This window comes from Anopheles bellator, chromosome 2 (assembly GCF_943735745.2).
Source record: "Anopheles bellator chromosome 2, idAnoBellAS_SP24_06.2, whole genome shotgun sequence".
Taxonomy (NCBI): domain Eukaryota; kingdom Metazoa; phylum Arthropoda; class Insecta; order Diptera; family Culicidae; genus Anopheles; species Anopheles bellator.
In genome coordinates, this window is record NC_071286.1 from 75,909,245 (window position 1) to 75,933,721 (window position 24,477).

The 24,477-nt window shown below is 50.3% G+C and overlaps 3 protein-coding genes across 4 annotated transcripts; 2 read left to right on the plus strand and 1 right to left on the minus strand.

The window, feature by feature from the left end:
- The first annotated feature begins 196 nt into the window (after nt 1-196).
- Nucleotides 197-4,477, plus strand: LOC131212685 (coatomer subunit gamma). Of its 2 annotated transcripts, none has more exons than XM_058206644.1 (8): nt 197-473; nt 619-749; nt 844-2,491; nt 2,568-2,752; nt 2,819-2,993; nt 3,064-3,249; nt 3,321-3,473; nt 3,539-4,477. In XM_058206644.1, exons 2-8 carry the CDS (start codon nt 633-635, stop codon nt 3,667-3,669), a joined length of 2,595 nt encoding a protein of 864 aa, XP_058062627.1. In that variant the 5' UTR covers nt 197-473; nt 619-632; the 3' UTR covers nt 3,670-4,477. The 2 variants fall into 2 exon arrangements, with proteins under 2 accessions (XP_058062627.1, XP_058062625.1); XM_058206642.1 differs by having other exon boundaries at nt 197-435.
- A 994-nt stretch (nt 4,478-5,471) lies between these two features.
- Nucleotides 5,472-6,554, minus strand: LOC131208067 (kelch-like protein 8). Its single transcript, XM_058200713.1, has one exon. It carries the CDS (start codon nt 6,552-6,554, stop codon nt 5,472-5,474), a length of 1,083 nt encoding a protein of 360 aa, XP_058056696.1.
- A 4,969-nt stretch (nt 6,555-11,523) lies between these two features.
- LOC131208068 (homeobox protein ARX-like) lies at nt 11,524-24,202 on the plus strand. Its single transcript, XM_058200714.1, has 6 exons — nt 11,524-12,388; nt 12,667-12,909; nt 15,826-16,148; nt 17,784-17,841; nt 23,617-23,912; nt 23,990-24,202. Exons 1-6 carry the CDS (start codon nt 11,524-11,526, stop codon nt 24,200-24,202), a joined length of 1,998 nt encoding a protein of 665 aa, XP_058056697.1.
- Nucleotides 24,203-24,477: the final 275 nt, after the last annotated feature.

A 24,477-nucleotide genomic window follows, 5' to 3' on the forward strand; every position in this document is an offset into this window, starting at 1 on the left:
TACTTTGTTATAATTCTTTATGTTTTGCATTCTGGACGCACTTTTTCGTAAAGCGATTGGATGTTTTGTTTGTTTGGCAGCACTGTCGGCACTGACCGTTTTGACAGCTACGGGTGTGCATGTGTGCACGCTCGCAACAGTGTGTGAAAGCAGCCCACTCTGGAACGGGTCGTCAATCGTTGTGACGTGGTGAAAATTGAGGCCGAAAAATTGCTGAAAGGAACCACGGTTTCACGGTTTCGATATCGTTCGCGGTCGTGCAGGGCGATTTCGTTTTTTGGACGCTAAAAACGTGGCGTACGGGAATCTGGGGCCCGGCTACCGGTGTGTGCAAGTGGTCCACAGTTTGAAGCCAGATTACGTGGAGGACATTGCGTCCCGCGAACGATCGAACGATGAGCTCGTTTAAGCGAGATAAAAAGGAGGAGGAGGAGGGTATGTACACCGCGTGAGCTAAGCTGACTCGGTGGTCGGTGCGTTGCGGTGTGCGATCGAAGCAAACATTGCAAGTTTTGTTCCGTTCTTTGCGCTAACATTGTGCATTTTCTTCATTACCCGACTGTCCCGCACGCACGCACGCACGCACGATGGGAAAACACGGAAAACGGCGACCTGCAGCGGCCTCGAATCCGATGCAGAACCTGGAGAAGACGGCGGTGCTGCAGGAGACGCGAATGTTTAACGAGACACCGGTCAACGCCCGCAAGTGCACACACATTCTAACCAAGATCCTGTACCTTATCAACCAGGTAGGCGAGCGGAACGGGGCGGAAACGTGAGCTCCGAGGGTGCAGCGTTGTTAGTGGGGTGCGTGATGCTTCTACTTCTTGTCCGTCGTTGCAGGGCGAGGTGCTGGGAACGCGCGAGGCTACGGAATGTTTCTTTGCGATGACCAAACTGTTCCAATCGAAAGACGTGGTGATGCGGCGCATGGTGTACCTCGGCATCAAGGAGCTGAGTCCCATCGCGGACGACGTCATCATCGTGACGAGCTCGCTGACGAAAGACATGACGGGCAAGGAGGACCTGTACCGTGCACCCGCGATCCGTGCCTTGTGCAGCATCACCGACCAGACGATGCTGCAGGCCGTCGAGCGCTACATGAAGCAATGCATCGTCGATCGCAACGCTCCGGTTTCGAGCGGGGCGCTCGTCAGCTCGCTCCACCTGGCCAGCACCGCTGGTGACGTGGTGAAGCGTTGGGTGAACGAAGCACAGGAGGCGGTGAACAGCGACAACATTATGGTGCAATATCACGGTCTCGGCCTACTGTACCACATCCGCAAGGCGGACCGGCTGGGAGTGACAAAGATGGTGAACAAGCTCGTGCTGAAGCACATGAAAAGCCCGTACGCCACCTGCTTCCTGATCCGGATCGCCTGCAAGCTGCTCGAAGAGGACGATGCGGCCGCCGGCAACGTGTCGCCACCGGCCCCCTCGCCACTGTTCACGTTCATCGAGAACTGTTTGCGCAACAAGTCCGAAATGGTCATCTACGAGGCAGCACACGCAATCGTCAACCTGAAGCGCACCAACACCCGCGAACTGTCGACGGCGGTCAGCATTTTGCAGCTGTTCTGCAACTCGTCGAAAGCCACGCTCCGTTTCGCCGCCGTCCGCACGATGAACCGGGTGGCCACGGTGCACCCGCCCGCCATTACCGTGTGCAATCTCGATCTGGAGAACTTGATCGCCGATTCGAACCGCTCCGTGGCGACACTGGCCATAACGACGCTGCTGAAAACGGGAGCGGAAAGTTCGGTCGAGCGGCTGATGAAGCAGATCGCGACGTTCGTGGCGGAGATTTCCGACGAGTTTAAGGTGGTCGTGGTGCAGGCCATCCGGGCCCTGTGCACCAAGTTCCCGCGCAAGCACGGCGTGATGATGAACTTTCTGAGCGGCATGTTGCGCGAGGAGGGTGGGCTCGACTACAAGACGTCGATCGTCGACACGATCATCCTGGCGATCGAGGAGAATCCGGACGCCAAGGAGACGGGCCTGGCGCACCTGTGCGAGTTTATCGAGGACTGCGAGCACACGTCGCTGGCGGTTCGCATACTGCACCTGCTCGGCAAAGAGGGCCCGTTCTCGAAGTGTCCCTCGCGCTACATCCGGTTCATCTACAATCGCGTCATCCTGGAAAATGCGACCGTGCGTGCTGCGGCCGTCGCGGCGATAGCTCAGTTTGGGGCCAGCTGCCCGGATCTGCTACCGAACGTGCTGGTGCTGCTGGCGCGCTGCAAGATGGACAGTGACGACGAGGTGCGCGACCGGGCCACGTACTACCATTCCATTCTGAGCCAGGCGGATGCATCGGCGCTCGTGAAGGGATTCGTTGCCGACCGGGACATTGTTTCATTGCCGCTGCTCGAGAAATCGCTGACCGAGTACTTGAAGGGTCCGCTCACGGAACCGTTCGATCTGTCGAGCGTACCGAAATCGCAGCCCGTCGAGCCGGAAGTAACGGAAGACGTTATGATCATGAACAAAAGTAAGAACGATTGGCGAGCGCTAGCTTCGCACGGCCCGATGACCGTCCCCGTGCCTTTCTTTCTTCCATTTTTCAGCGGCACCGAAAGTGGCACGCAGCACACGCGAGGAAATTAACACGGAAAAGTTGCTACAAATTCGGGGTATCCATCACCTTGGTGCGCTACTCAAATCGTCGGCCCCGGTACAGCTAACCGAGAGCGAAACGGAGTACACCGTGTCCTGCATCAAACACTGCTTCGCCAATCACCTGGTGTTTCAGGTGCGGTTTGCCGGACGTGCCAGCATCTGCAGCGATCTAACAGCCTTTTTGCCGTTCCCATTCTAGTTCGATTGCGTCAATACGCTCACCGATCAGCTGCTGGAAAACGTTCGTGTCGATCTGGTGCTACCGGAAGGGTTCGTGACACGGGCAGTCATTCCGTGTCAAAAGTTGCCGTACAGTGAGAAGGAGGCCAACTACGTCATCGTTCAATTCCCGCAGGATGTGCCGAGTTCGATCGGTAAGAGTTACACGAGTTTGCACGGTGGCCGTCATTCCGTCATTACCAATTATGTGCCACCTTCTTTTAGCCACATTTGGAGCAACACTACGCTTCCTAGTGAAAGATTGCGACCCTACGACGGGCCAGCCAGACTCGGACGATGGGTACGATGACGAGTACATGCTAGAGGACATCGAGATCACCGTCGCCGATCAGATGCAAAAGTCCAAGAAGCAAAACTTCCTCGCCGCGTGGGATAGTGCCGATACCGAGGGTAAGTGAAGGGCGCTCAGTGCGAAGGTTTTGCCGACTAATCATGTTGCCATACCAATTGCCTCTCGTCAGAATGGGTCGAAGCGGAGGACACGTTTGAACTGTCGTCAGTGAGCAGTCTACCGGAAGCGGTCAACACCATTCTCAAGTTTCTCGGTCTGGCGCCGGTCAACATGTCGGAGTTTGTGTCCGATGCAGCATCCACACACACGTTGCTTTGTTCCGGTACGACGGAGGGGGACCGTTTTTGCTAGGAACACGCTTTATTGCCTTTTCTATTCTGTCCGTAGGGTCCTTCCGAGGTGGTGTCGATGTACTGGTGCGCGCCAAGTTGGCCGTTTCCGATGGCGTCACGATGCAGCTGACGGTGCGAACGACGGACATGGATGTGGCCGAAATGATCACCTCGGCCATCGGTTAAAATCCGCCTGGGACAACGTTCGCGTTTGATTACGTTCCCGCCGCGGGCTGATCGCAAAAGGAAGATCATCTACGTTAAGAATATTCAACACACACGATCATGCGAAACAACAACACACAACAAACCACTCCTTTGGCCGTCTTCATTAGCCTCATTAGCAGCCTGGCATGAAAGAGGAGAGATTCCGTAGGATTCCGGATTCCGTGACCGCCGCTGCTTCATTCCTTGCAAAAGCTACAGTAACATGTTTTGCCTTTATGAAAAAGAATCCTATCGCATCTTCCAACTTCTCTATCCCTGATCGTAGCTCGCTGATCGTTCGCGTTGCCTCCTGTTGCGGCTTACGAACGGCATTTTATGTTATTTTATTACGTTACTCGTAGCCGCTCTATAGATCTAATGGAACACTGTGAACAGGGAAACGGTGGTTTTGAAGGCAGTTTTTGTGATTCGTTTGCCAATTCAGAAGTTGTGGAACGGTGTGGAAGCTCAATCCTACAAGCCACCAGCCAGTCGTTTTACCCCGATCACCACCTTATTCACCCACACGTTTGGTGGGGTCTCCGTTGTGTAACAGGAAGCAGCGGGGCCTCCCCTCTGTTACGGGGAATCCTTGCCGAATAGCCTTTTGGTTGTGTTCCATTTCCGGGCACCCGAATGTGAATATGTATTACCTAGAGTGTAGAACGAAAACTTGAAACCCGGTTCCCTTCCTCTTTTTCATTGCGATCGACTTAATTGTTAAGTTATGTATCTGAAAGGCACGAAAAACAATCGGAGGTCGATTAATAAATAAATACACCAACATGGCAAAGGATTTGTTTGCGTTTTTGCACGAAAGAAACGAACTGGCTGGCAGAACTGGCCGCGGAAACCAGGTAAGGTTTGGGATGAGCATGATCCAAAAATGTAGCAATATCAAATAAAACTACAAACATCAAAGAATAAACAATAGAAATCGGTTTATTCGCTAAATCTTCTTAACAATGGACCTGTGCATAGGTCGCGCAGCGCAGTTTTCCGGCGCAAATCAGTCGATCCTCGACCGAAAACGGGAGAGAAAGAACGATTCCGGAAAGAAATCCGGGTCCGGCCGCATTTTTCGCAGCCGGTCGCGAAAAGGCCCAAAACTGGGAATAGTACCAGGGTCGAAGAAGCGCAGCGTAGGTAGCTTAAGCTGGTGCCACCACCGAAAGAGAGGTCACTCGCGAAATACTAGCCAGCCTTATCACTCGTTGGCGCGATCCGATCCGTGCCGATAACGAGGGCTACAGTCGAACCTTGGCTACCGAAACGAATGAAAATTGTGGAAAATGAGTGTTTATTCAGCAACTTTCCACACAAAAGTGGGCTTAACACAATCTTATGAATATCCGCGTTGTAACGGGGTTGTGAAAGCTCTGTTTAGAGCCAATTTAAGGGGAATTGTCATATGGTGGCAATGTATTAATAATTTTAGCCGATGTCTCACTGTACCGAGCGAGAAGTTGACGGGGAAACAAAAGCATGATCATCTGTTCTGCTCGTTTTTTCGTTCTTTAGAAGGTGTAATTGGGGCGTTTATCTGTGCAAAGTGGATTACTTTTGAGAAAGGGTTGAAACATTTATTTGAAAGCAAATAAAAATGGCAGTAATTTGGAGTAAAATGCACAATAATCAAACGTTACAGGAAAATGATAAAAAGTTAAATGATAAATCCCAAATCTACAGAAATTGTGCCCGGTACACCACCAAGAATTTGTCACGTTTTCGTGTCGTGTAATTTGGATTTTCTGTCGCATCGGCGTCGATCTTCGCTGTTCTCACTCCAGCCATCCGAAGACATCCTCACACTCGATCACCCGGAACGATCGCCATACGGGCGGGTTGTGGCGGATATGTTCCAGCAGCGCGATGAACCGGTCAAAGCTTCGCTCTCCGCTCACGATCTGCAACGTTTCGCCACATTCCGTCTGTAACCGGATGCGGTGCAAATCTTCGCCACGGTTCCGTCCGGTCCCCGTTTCCGCAACGCAGATAGCCGCGAGCGCATTATCGACCGCCCTTTTCGTGGCCGAATGGCGCAGAATTGGTTGCAGTTCGGGGCACTCGCGGAACACGCAGAACCGCGCCAGGTCGGCCTTTCGCATCGTTCCGAACCGGACCAATTCCATTGCTTCGTCTACGAGCTCGGCCCGCTCGAGCCAATCGTACAGCAGCCACAGGCAGACCGCAAACAGAACGTCGGTTTCGTCGAACACGCCGATGATGTTGGATGACAGCAGGACGGACAGGTCCTCGAGCGAAAGGTCACAGAAGTCGGGCGTGCTGACCAGGGCCAGGAAGAAGCGACAGATGCGCCGCAGCATCATCGATTGCAGCTGCGCATCACGGAACGGTTTCGCCTGCAGGAACACGTAGAACGCCACCTCGTCGACGACGCGCGGATTGTCCAAGTGAAGCCAACAGCGCTCAACCAGGGCGGGAATGCGCAGAAACTTGGCCGCCACCAGGACGGCCGTAAAGTGTGGCCACTCGATCCGCCGGCACGGGTCCACTACCCACTCGTAGATGATGCGGAAGGCGGCGGGCGACACCAGCTCCCCGGGCAGCTCGATCGGCTCCTGGCCTCGGGGCTGAATTTCTAGCTCAAAGAACTCGCTAAAGCACTGCAGCGCCAGCAGGTGGCACTTGATCTGTTCGTTGTCGATCCGCACCGTCACATCCGTGTTTTCTCCGGACTTCAGTTTCCGCTCAATCCGTGACCAAAGGCTGGATCGCGTTCCGCCGGCCGCGATCGGAGTTAGAGCTGCGTCTAGAATCGGTGGACTAATGTGGCGCAAGAACTCGCTCGAGTGCGTGAATTCGGCCGTACAACTACCGGCCATCGAATTGGGTTCTTCCATTTTCGTTCCACACCAAACCTACAGAAAACAAGTCACACGTCGAATGCGCCGGTTGGTAATTTGGCGCTGGTTGCTACGATCGTTGGAGTCCTGTGAAGTGAAGCAGATGTTGGTTACTGCGATAGCAAGCAAAAGCGAAAGCAAAGTTAGTGACATAAGAATATTGAAGATTTCAACCATGAGCAAACTCGGAATTTAAATAATAGTTTTTCTAGCAACAATTACCAGAAAGCCTACATTAATGGGAATGTAGATCAAAAGCAAATTATTTCCCTGGTTTTCTAACATTTTCATTACGTACTAAGCCTGTGAAGTGATATTAATAGAGGCGCATGGCCACGATAATATATTCGATCCATCTGAAAATTGGAATCCACGGGACGCGTATGGCGACATAATTGTTTCGGCGACGAAGCTGCTCAAACAAGCGAATCTATGTTTTGGAATTTACCCTATCAACAATTTTGGTGCTCTTTTTGGACTGCTTAACACTTGCCGTCACTGCCAAGTGCAACGCAAACGACACGCCATCGCTCGGTCACGAAATTCATCATTTAAAATTATTCCTTGACCGTGCGCACATTTTAATTGCATTAAATGGTCCTCCTCGACACTGCGGAATTTCGGAAGAGCATCACGACCGGGACAACACACAACAAACGGAGCACATCATCATCGTGGCGCCACCATCCGCCTAAAAACAATGGCAAACGCTTCGAGATCATAATTGCTGGCCGAGAAATGCAAAAAAGAGCCGGCGGAACATTCTTCGCAACGCAATTTCCGAGTGCATCCGTGAGTTTTGCATACTCAGCCACAAGGAGAAGCTGGCACCACCGAACCCCACCGACCAGGGGCCGGGCGGGTTTCGCGCAAAACTCCAACCGAGCGTCCTCACCCGGCCGGCCGTAATTTATGATAATTCTCTCGGTACATTTTAATCCCTTAGTCGTATGCAAATGAAGGCACCAGAATGTCGCCAAACGTGGCCGCTATCCTTGCCAGCGAGCGGAGTGTTAGTGTTCACATTCCCGTGTCGGGTGGTTAAAGCAGAAGAAGGAGCCCGTCGGTGGAAAGCTCCGACCTCGCCGATGCACTTCCGGCGGAACCGGTGCAAGTGAATGGATTTATTTCGCTACATTAAACAATTTGGCTGCGGTTTGGTGAATTTTAATGTAATTGTTGTTTATTACTTTTTCGGCGTGGCACGCAGCCGCCAGCCAAAATTGGAGGTCCTTCTGAATGGTGGGGGGAAAAGGTTTTGCTCCTGACGCTAAATGTATTCATAATCGGTTTTCTTGCTTTAGGTTTTCCACACAGCTTTTCGTGAGTTGCCATTTGGCGGCCATTTCTTGAGTTTTTTCATTGTTACGACACTGATATGTTGGCGATACTTTGGTCCTGGTGACATTGCAATCAATCACCCAAGATTCAATAGTCTCATCTCAATAGCTCGCGTGATTCTACTAAACTTGGCAAATAGTTCAATGTTATGCCCATATTAAACATTGTGCAAATATTATATTATTAGAATTTTTTTAATCTTAGAAGAACGGACCGGGTCGTATTTATATTAGAAAATACTATTATTGTAGAAAATTAGAATTATAAATAGAAAATCTGAATTACATAATAAGGATAAATTGAAAACATAATAAAGTAAAGGTAAAAACGTGTTTTATCAAAACATCATAAATGAAAAAGTTGTAGGCCGTTTTAAATTCAAGTAACATTCGGTAACTTATTTCCCAACGCCAATCGCACCGCTCCAAATTAAAAAGAAAATCACTTTAATAATATTTGATATTATAATTCTGATTATTGATGATATGTTCCATGATTATTGATGTAGGCCGGGGTTCTTTCACGATTCTTTGTTAAAATAATGCGAAAGGAATTGCCTTGCACCAAATATTTAAGTGGTGCTTTGCCAAATTGTTTCCCAAATTCTTTCAACCGATTCCAATCGATTCGAACCCATCGGATGGCTCGGGAACGACTCCAAACGCGTGAATGGATAACGCCGTAATCGTATGAAACTAACAACTCCAAAGTGGACTCGCACCATTCCTAAACTCAAGAGGCCCCCCATAAACACGTAACCGAACCATGCGTGAAGAAAGCACGAACGGAACAGTGTATCAATAATCATAAAACGCATCCGAAATCCATTAGGGACAAATCTCTTACATTTTATTTGCTTCGCATCAATTTGTTTGGTAACTTTTTGATGGTTTTGGAGCACGGATGAGGGGATGCGGCGTGCCGACGGAGTTGCGGCAGACGGAGCGGCCGTCAGTAATTGTAATCGCTTTGTCATCGGGAACTCCAGGAACGGCCCCGAACCTTGCCCCAGGCTCACCTTTCCGGTTCAGAGGTAGGCAGCACACCAACAAACATTTGACGATTATTATCACTGTTATCACTGACATTTGGCCCCTGGGGAACTCCACTTAGGCCCCGGCCCGGGCCGAAACCTATTAACCTGATGGAATGAAATCGACGCGTAACGTCTTCATTCGGCACCACTTTCGGTGTCTCTCTCTTCCTCTCTCTCTCTCGATTTCTCTGTCTCTCTCAATGTGCGAGTCCTGAGCTTGGCATCGTCCTTCGTCCTGAGCGCGGCCATCGATGGCTTGGCTCCACCTTTTCGGCCGAAACAACCGGCAACCAATGACCGTGGCGCAATCGCCATCCGGCGCGACAGTGAGCTCCAAAATGAGGGGGAAAATTGTTCGTAATGGCGTCCGAACGTGGAAAACTGTGCCGGGCGAAGGACATGCGCAGTACCGCCGGGCCCCCGGAAGAAAGTGGGCCCCCTACGGGCAGGAGGATCCTCCTATCGGCCCAAGAAGGGTGCTGCTTGCGTGTAAACACTGGGCCCGTGGACCGGGAATCGATAACCGTTCAACAAGTTGCGAAGACCATGGACAAATGTTGGCTGAGATTGATCAAATATGGCATGTCTTTTGAAGCAACAAAGGAATCCGCTTAACAGAACACAGACCATTCCACAAAATCCTTTCTTTATCTTTTCCATCGATCGACTGGATCACATTCGATCGGGTAGCGTGCGTTGCGATCTGTATTGTAATTTGCCAAAGTAACTGGGCGGTTGGTTTAATCAGATCATTGTCCGCTGCTTCCTTGGGACGGTCAAAATCATCCGCCAAGAAGTGCTTCAATCACCACAACAGGCCCCATTGCGCCACACGAGCACGACAAATTGAAACAACATCTTCCGCGAGGAGCGACTTCCGTTCGGTGCTTAGTCCATTCCACTTCCCCGGTCACGGTACATTTGCGGCATATTTTACCTGTCAGCCGCCGTGTCAGCCGTGTGAGTTCCGGTCTCCCGCCGGGGCAAAGGGATGTGAAGGGATGCCGTCGACACCGCACTCAATTTGATTACTTTTTATTATTACGACGACGACCGTCGGCGACGGTGACGGCGATAATCATTGCACAAACATTCCGATTCCCGGGTGTTAAAAGGATGTGGATCGGGAACGGGAACACGGGGACCGTATCCCGTTTGCGCACGCTTGGCTGCCGGATGTAGGCTTGCGTTGCACTCACTCACGCAGGGCCGAACGCTCCAGCTGTCTCTCCCTCGCTCTGGTGCCCGTTCTCACCCTGAAGGGGTGTGACATGTTCCGGAGGGAATCCCGGTTTCCGGCAGCATCCTCGGTCGGTCGGGCTGCGTGATTCCGGGCACAACACCGGGACCGCGTTCACCGAGTATTGTCTGTTCGCGTTTCGGTCTGGTTGGTTCTCGGAGTGTCGCGAGTTGCTTTCGATCACTACGATCCGGCGATCGAACTGCGAAAAATATGCTCCCTTCCGGTGGTGGAAAGTATGCCAAAGGGATAACCAGCTAAGGGTGGTCTCTTCCACCTCACATCCGTGGTTCGGCCTGCGAGATCAGTGGGCAAAGTTTTCCGATTACGGACCCCGATGGTTTATGGGTCACAGTGAAAGAAGCGGATTGGGACTGTGGAAAGTGGAAAAAGTGAATGGAACCTTCTGTGAAGATGGTGAATGTGAAATGAATTGAGCTATAAAATTGCGGAGTGCGCAAATCCATATTAGACCACCAGTGGCGTGATGATAAACGGCGACAAGCTGTGTGACTTGGTGCAAATCGTTCTTGGCGCACCGAACAGTTCGTAGGTAATAAATTGCCACAAACGAGCATATGTGTTCAATCGGTTCTATCGATCCTTGGAGCCAAACTTCCTGAACATAAATTGCCCTAAATACCCAATAAAAAATGTAGAAGACATTGTAGGACTTAAATTTAAATTTACGTCTTCCACAGCTTTGTTGCTTATTCAATAAAAAATGGAAGGAAAAGATAATCTAGTCGCATAATCCAGAATCGATTTTGAAGAATTTTAACAACAAAAAGATCCTAACATCGGAATTGGCTTCGTCGCACCGATCGATCACTAAGAAACTTTTGCTAATAACTCCTTGTTGTGACATTCCAAACATAATTGATTAGAAGGCAACATTATTGAATGTAAATAATAAATGTATGATTTAATGTTGACTCTCAGCAATGAATTACATGCCAGCAGGCGGATCGATAAACGGTTCAGCAGACGACCAACCCCTCTAGCTTGGCGGACCGTGTCCTTGGCCCACGGACCTGACCCACCACTTTTCCCCGTAATCACCGGTCAGCCAGGCGCCGGATACGGTCCCGGAGTAATCGGATTAGCTTCGATTTTTCGCCGTTTCGATACTTCGATTGAACCTACCCGGTCGTGACGTGAAGCTGGCTGACGTCCAGACGTCCGATTGAATTAATGTTTCCGTTTCCGATGGGCACCGCGCGATTGATATTTGTTTTCGTTTCCACCTTTTTGATTACTCCCACTTTCAGGTGAACAGGATCCTGCGCTGAGTGGTGGCTGTGATTAGCAGTTGCCAGAACCGGACCTTGGGTTTAACTCTGAACAGAATGGAGCAGTTGGCCCACTTCGTGACGAAATCGTTCGATTTCAACAACAGCCGCGTGTTGGACCTACTCAACATGACCGCCACCAGTGGCGGTGGGCACCTTTCGGGCGGATCTCGGCTCGGTCGCGATCCTGAGTACGGTGGTCGGCCCGGATCGGACTCGGATCTGCTGTCCAACACGAGCAGCAGCATGGGCGGTGATCTGGAGGACGAAATCCGTTCCCACTCCGTCGAAGTAGCTCCGGTCCGGCCAGTGACCACTTCCGGCGGATCGGCCACTGCCATCGCAGAACGACTCACACCGCCCGGAGCGACCCGTGCCGTGCCGATGGCCGATGAGGACGAGGAGACGATCGATATCGAAATAACGGATCTTTCATATGCGACTAGTGGCGGTAGTGGTCATAGTGGAGCTGGTTGTGAGGGCACTTCGATGGCGGCAGCAATGGCCGCCAATCAGTCATTATTGGGAATCGAACCACCCCTGCACGTTAGTAGCAATTTAAGGAGTGTGTGCAGTGTTAGTAGCGTTAACGGTAGCAGTACCGAGCCTCCGATCGCCACCGACGGCGCTCAGGACAGTGAAAGCGGTGATCGAAAAGGATCTACGAATGGATCCTCTTCACTGCTGCTGCTTACGAGCAGCCGGCGAGGTGACAATGGTATTAGTGTGATTCGTAAGTTTGACAATAAAGCATCTCCAGTGATCGGTGATCGTGAGGATGGTAAAGTGGCCACCGACTCGGTGACGAGTGTTACGATGTCCTCCGCGACTGTGAATGGTACCACGCATGCTACGGGAGCCAGCAAACGACATGTGCCCAGGAACTGGCTCATAGCGGACCTGGTGGACGAGTGTAGTGAAGGTGAGATTATTAGACGTTAAAGTTTGAACAAGATAAAACCGAGGAAAGTTTGAGCTCGAGGAATACCGTATTAATGACTGAATCATATTGTTCAAATTATTCGTAAAGCCATTCATAGCTTTAAGCGAATGTATTAAATCATTGAAATTGGCAAGACTTCATATCAATTAATTCATTTGCATAGCATTTCTATAAAAAATTCCAACAACCAATTAAATAAAAAATGGTAAGTTTTACAATATAACATTTAAACATGAACTTACCCTATCGCCCTCAAGAAAAATCGAAACAAGACGTTGCCTTAAACCTGGTGCGCTCCGAGAGCGACCCGAAGGTTGCCAAAGGAGCGAACACATCGCTCGATCCCGTCGGCTTGCAGGTTGTGCGTCCCAAGCCGGCGTCCGAGCTACTCAAGCAGAGCGTGGACTTGATCAACAATCACCATGCGTATCCTGCGGCGGCCATCCCGAGCTCCGGACACCAAATCCTGCCGCCGACAGCCGACGGAGAATCAGACACGGGTAAGGCGATGGCTTGATGGCTTCCTGGTTATTGTTAAATCCTCAGTCAGAGACTTCCAAGATTGCCCGATGCTCGATTGGTGTCACTTGACTCAATGCCTTCTGTGAACATCGCAGAAGATAATATTCGAAACAACACAACTGATCGATTGTCGATTATCTGAAAAATTAAACGAAAAACATTAACAAACTACATTAAAAGGATTTGGCCAAATTCAAACATGGGTCCTAGACAGACGCAGAACTGGGCAGAGGACACGTTCGCGGTGATTCATGTATTAAATCTACTTCGAGGCTGCCATTTACGGGTTACTAGTTAGCGAGGGAAGTGTAATCGAATAAATTAGTCTGCTCCACGTGCCCTTCGGTTGGTTCGAGCCATTGTCTCATTCTCGGAAATCATGGAGCCAGACGGACTAATTTTAATCCCGGGAGCTCCATTTTCCGAGAATACATTTACTCTCACGAAAGTAGCCCCAGGTTCAAACTTTACCAATTAAGGTAACAGCGACCCTTTCCGAGAGGGACCGAACAGAGACCGAACCGTTGCGTCGGAAGTTTACGGATTTTTAAAAACCGTTTCTGTCGATTCGCCTAATTTTGCGCCATCAATTTCCCGTTCGTTTGATCGGTGCAAATGGCCTGGCCTTTTCGCCCTGGAATGCTAACCGGTTCGGTAGGTTAATCAGTTTGATTAAGTTGATGCCGTTAGTGCAATCGTTTTTCATCAGCGTGTGTAACGAGACAGACAGAGAGAGAGAGAGAGAGGCTAAAGACTTAACTCTTCCCTAGGACTTGGATGGGCTTTGCGCTGTTTTTGCCGGCCGAGCCACGGTTGCCGGGCCTTATTTACATTTCATTATCCGTTTCGTAAGGATAACGCCGGGGCACGTCGTGGGCCGCGTGAGCCGCGAGAAGGATGAGCTTGGCCCGATCGCTTTCGTGGCCTGGGCGAGAAACCCCGAAAGGGTATCCTTTTGCCACTCCTTTTCGGGTAAGAACTGTTCTTGTAAAACAGCGAGGCTGAGAGAGAGAGAGAAAGTTCTAGAGGAGTTCGCCCGGTGTGGCCGGGTTGCGCCCATTTGTGTTAATTAATTAATTGCTCGTGCCGTAAGGAAGATGACTTAATTAAATGGCTGTATCTTGAAGATTTCTCCGGCGCCCCGGGAATGGGTGACGCCGTGTCGAAGGATTACGTGCCGGATTATGATGGCGATGGGTGGCTAATTTGGAAACAAATTTCATTGACAGCGCTTATATTAATGGTCCTTCTTTGGAGTGGCACGGGAGTGGTGCTTTATTTCTTGTCGGATTTGTTCTTGCCAGGGCCGGGTGGGAGCTTCTTTTCAGACAAGACTTTACATTTTATTTCGAGGTAATCCCTGAAAGTATAATTTATAAACGAGAATTAGTTTCTTTATGTAATGGACAGCACGACAAATTCAGAGGGAAATGGCGAGAAAAAACAATTAAAAGTTGAAACATCTTATAGAGTAAAGTCGTAGCTATCAAAAGTGCGTTAATGAACATAAAATGAATAAATAATAGGAAAGTATTAAAAAAAACTTACAAAATAACATTCACACCAGCGACAATGAAGCTGCTAAGTGATAAACTTTAGCATTATGATTTAATATCCATCCAACGATCCCATTTTCCACCGGAAACGACATTTTAATTTCATTTGCACCGTTCCGAGCGCACTGTTGCCACAATTACAATTACACCGCCGGCATACACAGGGCATAAGTATTTTATCACAATTTGCCGCCCTCCTAAAGTGAGCCAGATTGAGCATAAATTCCGTTCGCAAAACTCATTGTACACTCCCACCGAGGAACTGAACGGCGCTAAATGTGAATCCCCCGCCACTGACTCCGGACTCACGGAAGTGGAAAAGTTTTGCATCGATTCCGGTGCCGTGGCCGAAGCAACAACACCTTGCGCCCACGCTGCTCCAGCATTCCGGCCGTCCGGTCCGTTCGTCTCGGATTGCGCCACGAAATGGGCAAAAGATTACGATAAAAGTAACGGCGGCGAAAAAAGACACGATAACGCGTACCGATAAAAAAAAGCGGAAACCCTCGGCTTTTGCTGACTTTACAACAAGTTCTATTGACTTTTTTGAGGGGGATGCGTGCGTAAAACCGGCCACACGCTTTTCTTGGCCTCGCCAACCATCTAATATGCACCCCTCGGTCGATCGGAGCCGAGTCGAGTCGGCGGACTATTATTGTGTTAAATTGATATAAATTGCATTACAAATAATCATGAATAAAAGAGATCCTGCCCCGGCCCGGGTCCGAAGCCCGGGCACTTACCAGTTACTCCGGGATACTTGGGAGAGCTGTGTCTGCGTGTGAGTGGTGTTGAAGTTTAATCTTCAACCAACTCCAACTCCGTCCCGACCGCGGGCCAAGGAATGGTTTGAAGAAAGTGTGAAGCTCAGCAAGGCTGGCCACCGAATGGGAAAGTTGAAAGGTTTGATTAAACTCCGAATTGTTTATGTGCTACGGTCCGGTTCCGGAAATGGAGCACGTCTTCATAGTGGCCACAAACGTTCTCCCTCTCTCTCTCTCTCTCTCTCTATTGGGGTCATAGTTAACCTATTGCCATTACTTGATCCTACGAAACCACAACCATAGGCACAGTGTGTACGTGTCGGGTGCTTCTTTTGATTGATTATAGTCCGCAGCCGGGGTCCGGAGATGACAAATGAACGTCCTTATTCCGCGGGTTCGCGCTCGCTCCTAACTAACCGCAAGAAAGCCGATCATTTGTGGACGTCCTTCGGTGTTTCCTTTTTTTTGCCGACAGCGAGAAACTCGATTGCAGTTGCAGTGTCATTAATCATTTCCTTATTCCGTTTCGTTTCGCCAAAACGTTCCTGGGCTCATTATCACGCTGGCGTCGCAGAGCGTCCCCAGGAAGCGCTGACACCGGATCCGGATGAGTCGGGTGCGGACCCGCCGCCACCGACGGGGCGGCCAGCCACGGAGGAGCGAGTGAATCGGAGCGCCGCTTCCGGCGAGGTGGCGGCTCCTCCCGTGGCCAACGGCCACGGACCGCTGGCCACGCTCACCAGCAACAGTAGCAACAAACAGCGCCGGTCACGGACGAACTTTACGCTGGAGCAGCTGAACGAGCTGGAACGGTTGTTCGAGGAAACCCACTACCCGGATGCGTTTATGCGCGAGGAGCTGAGCCAACGGCTGGGGCTGAGTGAGGCCCGGGTTCAGGTAGGTAGGCTGCCCGAAAATTGCCCACCCGGTACGCGACAGGACCGAAGGCCGTAAACGAAAACGCGGCGAAAAAAGGTCCCACGATCAGTGGTGGTGGTGTTGGCGAATCACTTAGGCAAATTGAAAGGATTGTGTCCGTAAGTTTCGGGACGGCCTCTTAACGGCCGTCGGGTGAGTAGTAAAATCGAATGAATTACCACCGGGGAACCGGATTTCGGTCCACCCTCTTTTGGGGTGGTTGAGGCAATTGAATTTGTGGTTGGAAACTTACGCCACCGAGCCGAGTTCGCTTTACGAGATTGAATTCCGGGGAGAATGGGAAACTGTTGATATACTATTGTCCATAACGGAGTGATGGGTGATTGAAGAAAAAGCGTTATTACAATATTTGCCACCTAAAATGGTGCAATTTTCGGTAATACTTACTGCAACTTTCTTGCGCACGTCGAACCGCCCGAAGATTTGGCACGAACTCGGCGGCCTTCGTGTGGCGCTAAAATCGATTGTAACTGATAGAGATGTATCGCCGTATCATTGTGGAATCCTCGGCACTGCACTACCGGGTGTGCGCGTGTCCTTGCTCACGAGGGCACGCCGGTGCCACCGAATGATCCGCCCGTTAGTGTGCGAAAAGTGGCATTTAATTAAATTAATTTGCTCACCATTAGCTGGCGTATTTGTTCGCTGTCCCGAATCGGACATTAATTTTCCACTAATTGATTGGATTTTCCCGGTTTTTATTTCCTTCAGTCGGTTCGCCGACCAGTTAACTGGCCTCTCCTGGCCATTCCCTAACACGGACTCGAGAAATGAATCTTTTTTTAAAAGAAGGCCCTTCGAATGGTTATTTATGGCTGTGCGATGAAATTGTCAATTTGGGCAGAGCCTCCTTGGAGACGGCGTTCCATTATTGCGTCGGTGAATTATTGGTTAGTTTGAGTAGGCCACGCATTGCTTCAGCGCAAGATGGTCCGTTTCGGCGAAGGCCGCTTACAGTCAGAAAGTTATTTATCTCCCACACCGGTTCCGGGCGCGCCGAGGAAAAAGGGGGTAAACCCCTACTTCCGGCACTGACCGGTGCCCGGGACCCGGTCGGGCGGACGCTATTTATATCAATTTCACTCAAGATGGCCGTTGAATTAGCCGTGAGTTATGGACCGGGCGGGAATCATAATTTGCTCCATCCATCCATTGTCCACCGTGGGTCGGCAGCCGGGGCCAAAAAGGATGTGCGAGTAAGCCCCGAAAAAAACGTGTCCGTTAATTGAATTTTGTTGGTGGTAAGAAAAAGTGCACACAAACTGCTGAAACTTCTACTTCCTTCTACAAGCTGTGAGTGATGTTTGGTCCACGGCCAGGGCCCGGTCCTTTCTTACCGGCCAACGGTCGCACAATTCTCGACAGGCAACAGGGGACCGTGGGGGGCCCCGCTAGCCCCACCGGAACTTCCACGTGGCCCCAAGGCCCCAGTCAGCAAAGTTTTGTTACACTCAGCGGAACTACACTACTTGCCATAAGTCATAATAACAAACGACTTGGTTGCCGAGTGACTAATTTATTGTGCCTTTGGATTGCCGTTTCTGTTTTCATTCCGCTTATTATATTATGTTTTTTTTATGTGTTTTGGTCCAGGTTTGGTTCCAGAACCGGAGAGCGAAATGCCGGAAGCACGAAAACCAATTGCACAAAGGTGAGTAGAATTGGTACCATCCAAATGTGGTGTAATGGAACTTTTATTATATAATGTTTTTGAATCAAAAAACAAAGGTTAAACATAAAATGTATTAAATATTGAAGCATAATATTAATCACAAACCTATCAAAACAACATTCAACTGGCAGACTCGCACTCATCGTTCGCCCCGTCTGGGAAGGCCCATACCGGGGCCATCCTAATTGGCCATTTACGGCAGGCCAAGATCGGGGCCTTCAATCAACACCAGCAAACGCGAGGCGCGCGCGCGTTCCTAAACGAACCGATAAATTATGCATCCGCTGGCACTCCCTTCACGCGCGCGGTTGTCGATTGCCGATAATGGTGCATATGTTCGATCCGCTCCGGGAAGGCTGGATATTTAATTTCGCACATTCGCAGCGATCGATCGAAAATTTATTAAAAACATAAAACCAAAAGCGGCCGGCCAAAGCGAAGCGCAAACCCGACCCACGATCCCCGGCCCCACGGATGTCCTTGTTGTGCCCGATGATGGTGGGACGCACCATTTATGCGCCACGGAGGGCAGCCAGGACAGGCACGCGGTGGCTTCAATTCGATTAAATAATTTGTGTTGATTTATGTTTATGTCTCCTGCAATGGCTACCACGCCAACCTTCCCCTGACCCCTAGAGATACGGCCGAGAGAGGCCACGCAACGTGGGGCACAATTGAGAGAGAGTACAAGAACCATTTTATAACGCATCCAAGTATGCTGCAAGCAATGTTGAGGATTTGCTTTTTAGAAACACAGAAAATTATTTCGTTGAAGTCAAGCTCAAGGAGAAGCAAGTTCTTTGAAACGATTGTCGATTCCTTGCAGGCCACTTTGTTAAAAAATACGTTAAATCAACATACTCTCCAAGGGTAAGAAAAATCAACAAAACAATAATTCAATTTTCCGTTACGTTCGTAGAGGGTCGCTTTTCGAAGAAACGAAGCAAACCGCAGCCAGCCAGCGTTTGTGTTCCAGGACATTGTACCCTTTGGAAGGATCTTCACATTGATCAATGAAGACAACGCACCCATTCTCGGCACCGTTGGTGGTCTGACCGCTACAATTGACCGTGCCGGAAGTTTCACAATCCTTTTCCACCTTTCTTTCCAATGGCCGGGTGCATATGTTGAGGTAATAAAAAAACCCAACAATATGGCGTACGCTCGTGTTTGCACACACCACGCACGTGTTTCCGCTTGCTGCCGCCGTTTGTCAATTTCTCTCCTTCGATTCCGATCGATCCAACCGTCGCTGGGTCACCCCCGGGTCCGCGGACTCGGATTCCGATAACCGATGCTCCTTGCTCTGTCCCGAACGGGCCTTCGCCGGTTTGCGTTTCCAATATTTGCCATCGCACACATGCAAAGTGGCAACCGGTCGCCCGCCAAGGAAGCCGTTATTTATTCGATCAGACTGTCATCAATTTGCTTTCTAATTTCATTCGGGTCGCTTATGAAAAATGGATCGAACACGGCAATTTGTTGACCTCCCCCTCGGTGATGCCCGCTCGGAGCATGGGGGTTCAGCATGCAAATTTTCAGTGGCGGCGTAAACCACCAACGAACATAAGCCGCCATTCGCCGTATGAAATTTAATTAGAGAGAACAAATTTAATCAAATTACACTCGCCGTTAACGACCCGCCGCCACCGCCGCCGTCGAACACGCTGCAAATGCCAACAAATCTGCTGCTCATCTTAAGGCTCCGTTCCAGCGGTCCCTCTGGTGGGTTTTAAAATTACCCTCCCGAAAGCAGGACATTGCAAAGCGATTGACATGATGAATGTCGGGCCGCGTTTTTGTTTGGCTGGCAAGTGTTTCTCCGAAGATGGCTGGGGGCCGACCGACCCCTGTGCCCTGGGGTGGTGCTAGAGTCAATTAATGTTATTGAATTCGTCGCTTCAATCACAGCATAAACACTCAATTATCGGATAAACATGGCTTTCGCCCTACGCCCGCTTTCCCGGCCACGACACGGAATCGTGTCCGATTCCGGCGCAAGAAAGCAACCCCTTATTTGGAAGGGTGGACACGACACGGCCCAACCGACCCACGTTCGACCTGTTCGCCCCGTCGGAAAGGGGGTGTCGGGAACCGTTTAACCCCACAACCGAGGTTCCCGCATGTGGCAGGTAGGAAGTGCAGGGGGACACTTGAAAGACCGCGACACAATCGAAACAAATCGCCAACACTTCGAAGGCGATGTCCTTCTGGTGCTTCCGGGCCGGAGCCGGACGGAGCCAAAACCACGCCGGGACGAGGACATCACCGTGATTTACTTCCCGAGAGTGGCGTAATTTATTGCTCTGGGAATACGCGTCCTGGGACCGGGTCGCAGTCCATCGGACGCGGGGCATTTTGCTGCCCACTCGGAATGGATCGGAGCGAAATTGGATGCTGCGAACGCTGGCTGTGGCGCTATTAGTTTTTCGCAAGCCGTCCTCGGGAAGGAGCACGAAGGAAATGTATTCGAAACAGATTTGGCACTTAAGTTGACACTGGTTGTGTTGCCTTAGAAAAATGGGTGAAGTTTGTGGTAATTTTTTTGGTTAGATTGGTCCGTTCCGTTGCTGCCATTGATCGGTATTTTTAAGCTGTTTTCGAGATTCAGATTGTAAGACAAGCAAAAATATTATACGTTTCAAAACAAATAATTCGTTACCTATCATATGCTATAAACAAAAAAATTAGTAAGAACTTACAGCTTACATCTCAATTTTGAATGCTTTGCCATAAAACCAAAAAATTCGAAAGAAATTCTTAGACTAGATCTGTAAATTTTTCAGTTATGCTTATTTTTTCGGGTTAAAGAAAAGCTTTTCGGAGCTAACTATGTGTCCTTCACTAATCCAATTGTGATCGAGTAAAACTATATGAATTTCGGTCGGACAATTTGGAGACATTGTTACTCCCGAGTTAGTCCTAATACTTCCACTTAACTCACATGGCCCACTTTCATACAGGGTCCTAATAGTTTAATTTGATAGACCGTAGCGGTTTCACAATCTCCAATAGTAACAGCAATAGACTCAGCAATTCCCAAATTACCTTCTCATTTTATCATTGTTTTCGAAGACACTCACTCACAAACCAAACGGAAACAAAAGAAACCAATCAAGCTGTACCGAATCGATTCCTCCAATTCCCCATCGTCAGAGTCAGAGCTAAAAAACCTAATCGCACACGGAGTTCAGCCCAACTTCGGTCCTGCGGTTCAGCGCATTGCATTGCCAATGTACCAGCATGCAGTTGCCATTTAAATTGTAGCCCGTAATCAAACATCGTCCTTGGTGCTCCAACACGGGAATGTCACGTTCCAGCGTTCCGGAGCGAGTGGAATCAACATAAAACGTACAGTATACCTACCGGAGCACGGAGCACCCAGTTCCCGGTTCGGATCACAAATTAACGTACTCTGCTCCAGGCATCGGAAAAACAGCTGCCAGCCCGTCCCGTCTGCCTGGCCCCAGAAGACAAGTCGACAAGGCACGGTCTCTTTGCGCTTAAACACCGGAAAAGCGGGTTAAAAAATGGCCACCGACCGAAAGTCCGCCACAGCCACAAAGCCAGCCGAAGGACCGGCTTTTTGTGTGCCCGGAAGTGGAGCGGAGCGCATTGTTTGCGCAGCCAAATTGGCAGACAAACACAGTGTAAACACACGCGCACACACAGTGTGGCCAGCCCGAGCAAGGCAGGACACATAATACATGCAAATTTAAATTATGCAACGTGCAAAGTCCTTGCGCTGGGAGTTTGCCCTTCGAAGGGGTTTGATTTCCTGGTTGACAAATTACACGCCCATGCCCGTCCGGAGCACGTCCGAAGGCCGCTGAATTTGCTGATACGACGCTGACGCACATACACGAGAAGAGGACATTCTGTTTGGGGCCGGGTGATCGCGACTCGCCGGGGCGCACCGTGGTTTAGTTTAATTTGGCACTCGAATCGCTGGTGCCGGTGGTCGGAGGAACCAGGTCAACAAATGACAGGCCCCCCAAACATCATCCGGTCGCTGCCAGTGGCAAGGAAGAGACCCCCTTTTTCGATGGGGACGTTGTTCGCCTATCCTGCCGGCATAAACATCGGCATCGACGTGAGGTGCATTCGCGAAAAACCGCCATCGTCACTCTCGGTAGGCACTGACTTCTTTCTCTCGCTCGCTCTTTCTCTCTCTCTCCCTCTTCGCAACCTGAACGAGAGGACGGAACGGACGATTTTATTTTCAAATCAAACCCACCCCGGCAGCGGTGGCCGGGCCAAGTCGGCACAGTCGACAATAAATACAACACGAGAGATGATAATTTAATAAACTGTCTGACGACCGAAGTGGCCCAAGGATACCCGGGGATCCAACGCCGGCACCATGACGACGGCCGCCGCTGGTTGATGGTGTTGGAACTGTTGCGTATACACACCACACCACACTGACACTGTCTAGCGTGGCGCGGCCAAACGAACGAAGGACCACGGAGGGACACACGGAGAGTTCCGGATTTATGGGATTACATCAAATGTAATCACATAATTGAATTAGCGGTGCCCCGCACCCGGCCTCGGTCGAGACTTCTGCCCTCGTTCTGGCCCTTCCCGGGGCCCCCGTTGATCCCAAATCAAGTGGAAAGATAAAGTCGCCCGACCGAAGAAGGATCGCAGAAAGGCTCCGTCGCACGGCACGGCGTCCTACTGTGGCCACGGGCAACATGGCGAAAATACCGAATCGCCTCAAAAACCAATCGTCCTACGAGACGGGGAGATGATTTTCTGTGCCATGTTTACTACGGGATTCTTTTTACGTAGGCCGCGGTTCGTTTGAAAAAAATGTTACTGTTTTGGCGCACTGTTGAGCCGAAAATTGGACAGAACGCACGAGAATTGCATTTATGATGTATGATCTTCAATGTTCACGCGCGTGTGTTGAGAAAAACTTCGGAGAGCCTTCACCGAGTCTTCTCTACAATGGGATTGATTGAAAGTTAATTGTTACCAGCTCGGACTCATAATCTTATTTAAAGTGAACGTACGTGAAAATATGCTACTTCTAATCTATTTTCAATCACGTTTTTCTGAGTTTGCCTTCATTTGAATTTAATTGACCTCCCTGATCCGAAGCGTATTTCAAATGTACTGTTTCATAATATTGTAACTGTGTTGTGAACTATAAAAAGCGGATAAAGAATGTTGGCCACTTGTTTGATACTACCGACCTTTCTAGCGAAGGCTCAGGAGTCTTATGTAATTTTATGTACGCCAAATTTGAGTTTCAGCGTAGAATCAAATGAAACCATTGATGATGGCGATCACTTCAATCTGTACTACCTCATCACCATGCAAATAATAGCACAGAACAGAACATTTAAGATTTCGAATTGCACGGACTAATGAAAAAAGTATGAAAAATTCGCTACGACTTTTTGACGGCAGATAAAGCGGTTTTGAGAAAAGCCAAACGTACGAAAAAAACAAATTCCCAAAACCCTTGTCGGTCATTTCTTGTTTTGATCTAATAAACCTCCGTGCATCCGAAATTGGCCATTTTTTATTAGTGTCTGTGGTTCTTCTTCTTCGTTACCGCTGACCCCTTGGTGGGTGGGCGAATAGAAAAAAGGCAACCATCAACCGCGCGGACCCAAACCCCGGAAGTCGAATTTAGTTGGCCATCATTCAAAGTCTGGTCCTTCCATAAATCTTGACCGTCCGGGCCATAATATTGTAGCTCCCCGATTTTTAAACCCTCCCCTTTTTGCTGCTCCGCAGGTATCATCCTTTCGAGCCACAGTCCACCCGTCACGACCCCACTGGAACCGTGCCGGATGGCCCCGTACGTCAACGTTCCTTCGCTGCGTGCCGGCCCCATCATCAACGGCGGTTCCGGGCCACCACCGCCAGTGGGCAGCGCCGGAGGGCCTCCACCTTCGGCCACTTCCGGTCCGGCGGCGGCAGCAGCGGCAGCAGCAGCAGCTGCGGCGGCCGCTGCGGCCGCCAACCACCCATTCGCCGGAGCCGCCTTCTCTGCCTTCGATTCTGCGTTTCTGTCGGCCGCCGCGCACCAGGTAAGTGAACGGTGGGAAAGGACATGTTTCGAAGTGCAATAATACTCACACCGTTTGGGCCATGGGTTTCTCCACAGTACGCGGCGGCACTCAGTTCCGGCACCGTCCCGGCGAGCCTCTTCTCCCTGTCCCAGTACCGCCCGGGATTGGCAGCAGCGGCCGCCGTCGCCACCCTGCCCGGGTTCACGCACGTGGCTCACGACAAGAACTCCAGCATCGTCGACCTGCGGCTGAAGGCGGAAAAGCACAAGGAAAACCAGAAGAAAATTGTAAATAACGTGTCCTCGTAAACAGGATCGAACGGCCGCAGCGTGGAACCCATCGACGCCGAAGCTTTAATATCCTGTGGCTGTGCTGCCATTACGCTTCACGCGACAACGGCTTCCGGGCCAGTCCGGGGAGCCGGGCCGGGTTAATGAGTGAGCAAGGGTGGGCCCATCATCCGATGGCCACGACACCGGCGACGGCCAGCACAATCGCAGCTCGGCATGTCGTGCGATTTATGAGCGCCGACAATGAAATTGTAATTTACAGCGTGTGTCCGCGGGGAGCGATCTTCCCGCTC

Coding starts and splice junctions, on each gene's coding strand:
- LOC131212685 (XM_058206642.1), top strand. CDS start 396: ATGAGCTCGTTTAAGCGAGATAAAAAGGAGGAGGAGGAGG. Junction 2,492..2,567: donor CGTTATGATCATGAACAAAA/GTAAGAACGATT, acceptor TCCATTTTTCAG/CGGCACCGAAAGTGGCACGC. Junction 2,994..3,063: donor GGATGTGCCGAGTTCGATCG/GTAAGAGTTACA, acceptor ACCTTCTTTTAG/CCACATTTGGAGCAACACTA.
- LOC131208067 (XM_058200713.1), bottom strand. CDS start 6,554: ATGGAAGAACCCAATTCGATGGCCGGTAGTTGTACGGCCGAATTCACG.
- LOC131208068 (XM_058200714.1), top strand. CDS start 11,524: ATGGAGCAGTTGGCCCACTTCGTGACGAAATCGTTCGATTTCAACAAC. Junction 16,149..17,783: donor TGAGTGAGGCCCGGGTTCAG/GTAGGTAGGCTG, acceptor GTTTTGGTCCAG/GTTTGGTTCCAGAACCGGAG. Junction 23,913..23,989: donor TGTCGGCCGCCGCGCACCAG/GTAAGTGAACGG, acceptor GTTTCTCCACAG/TACGCGGCGGCACTCAGTTC.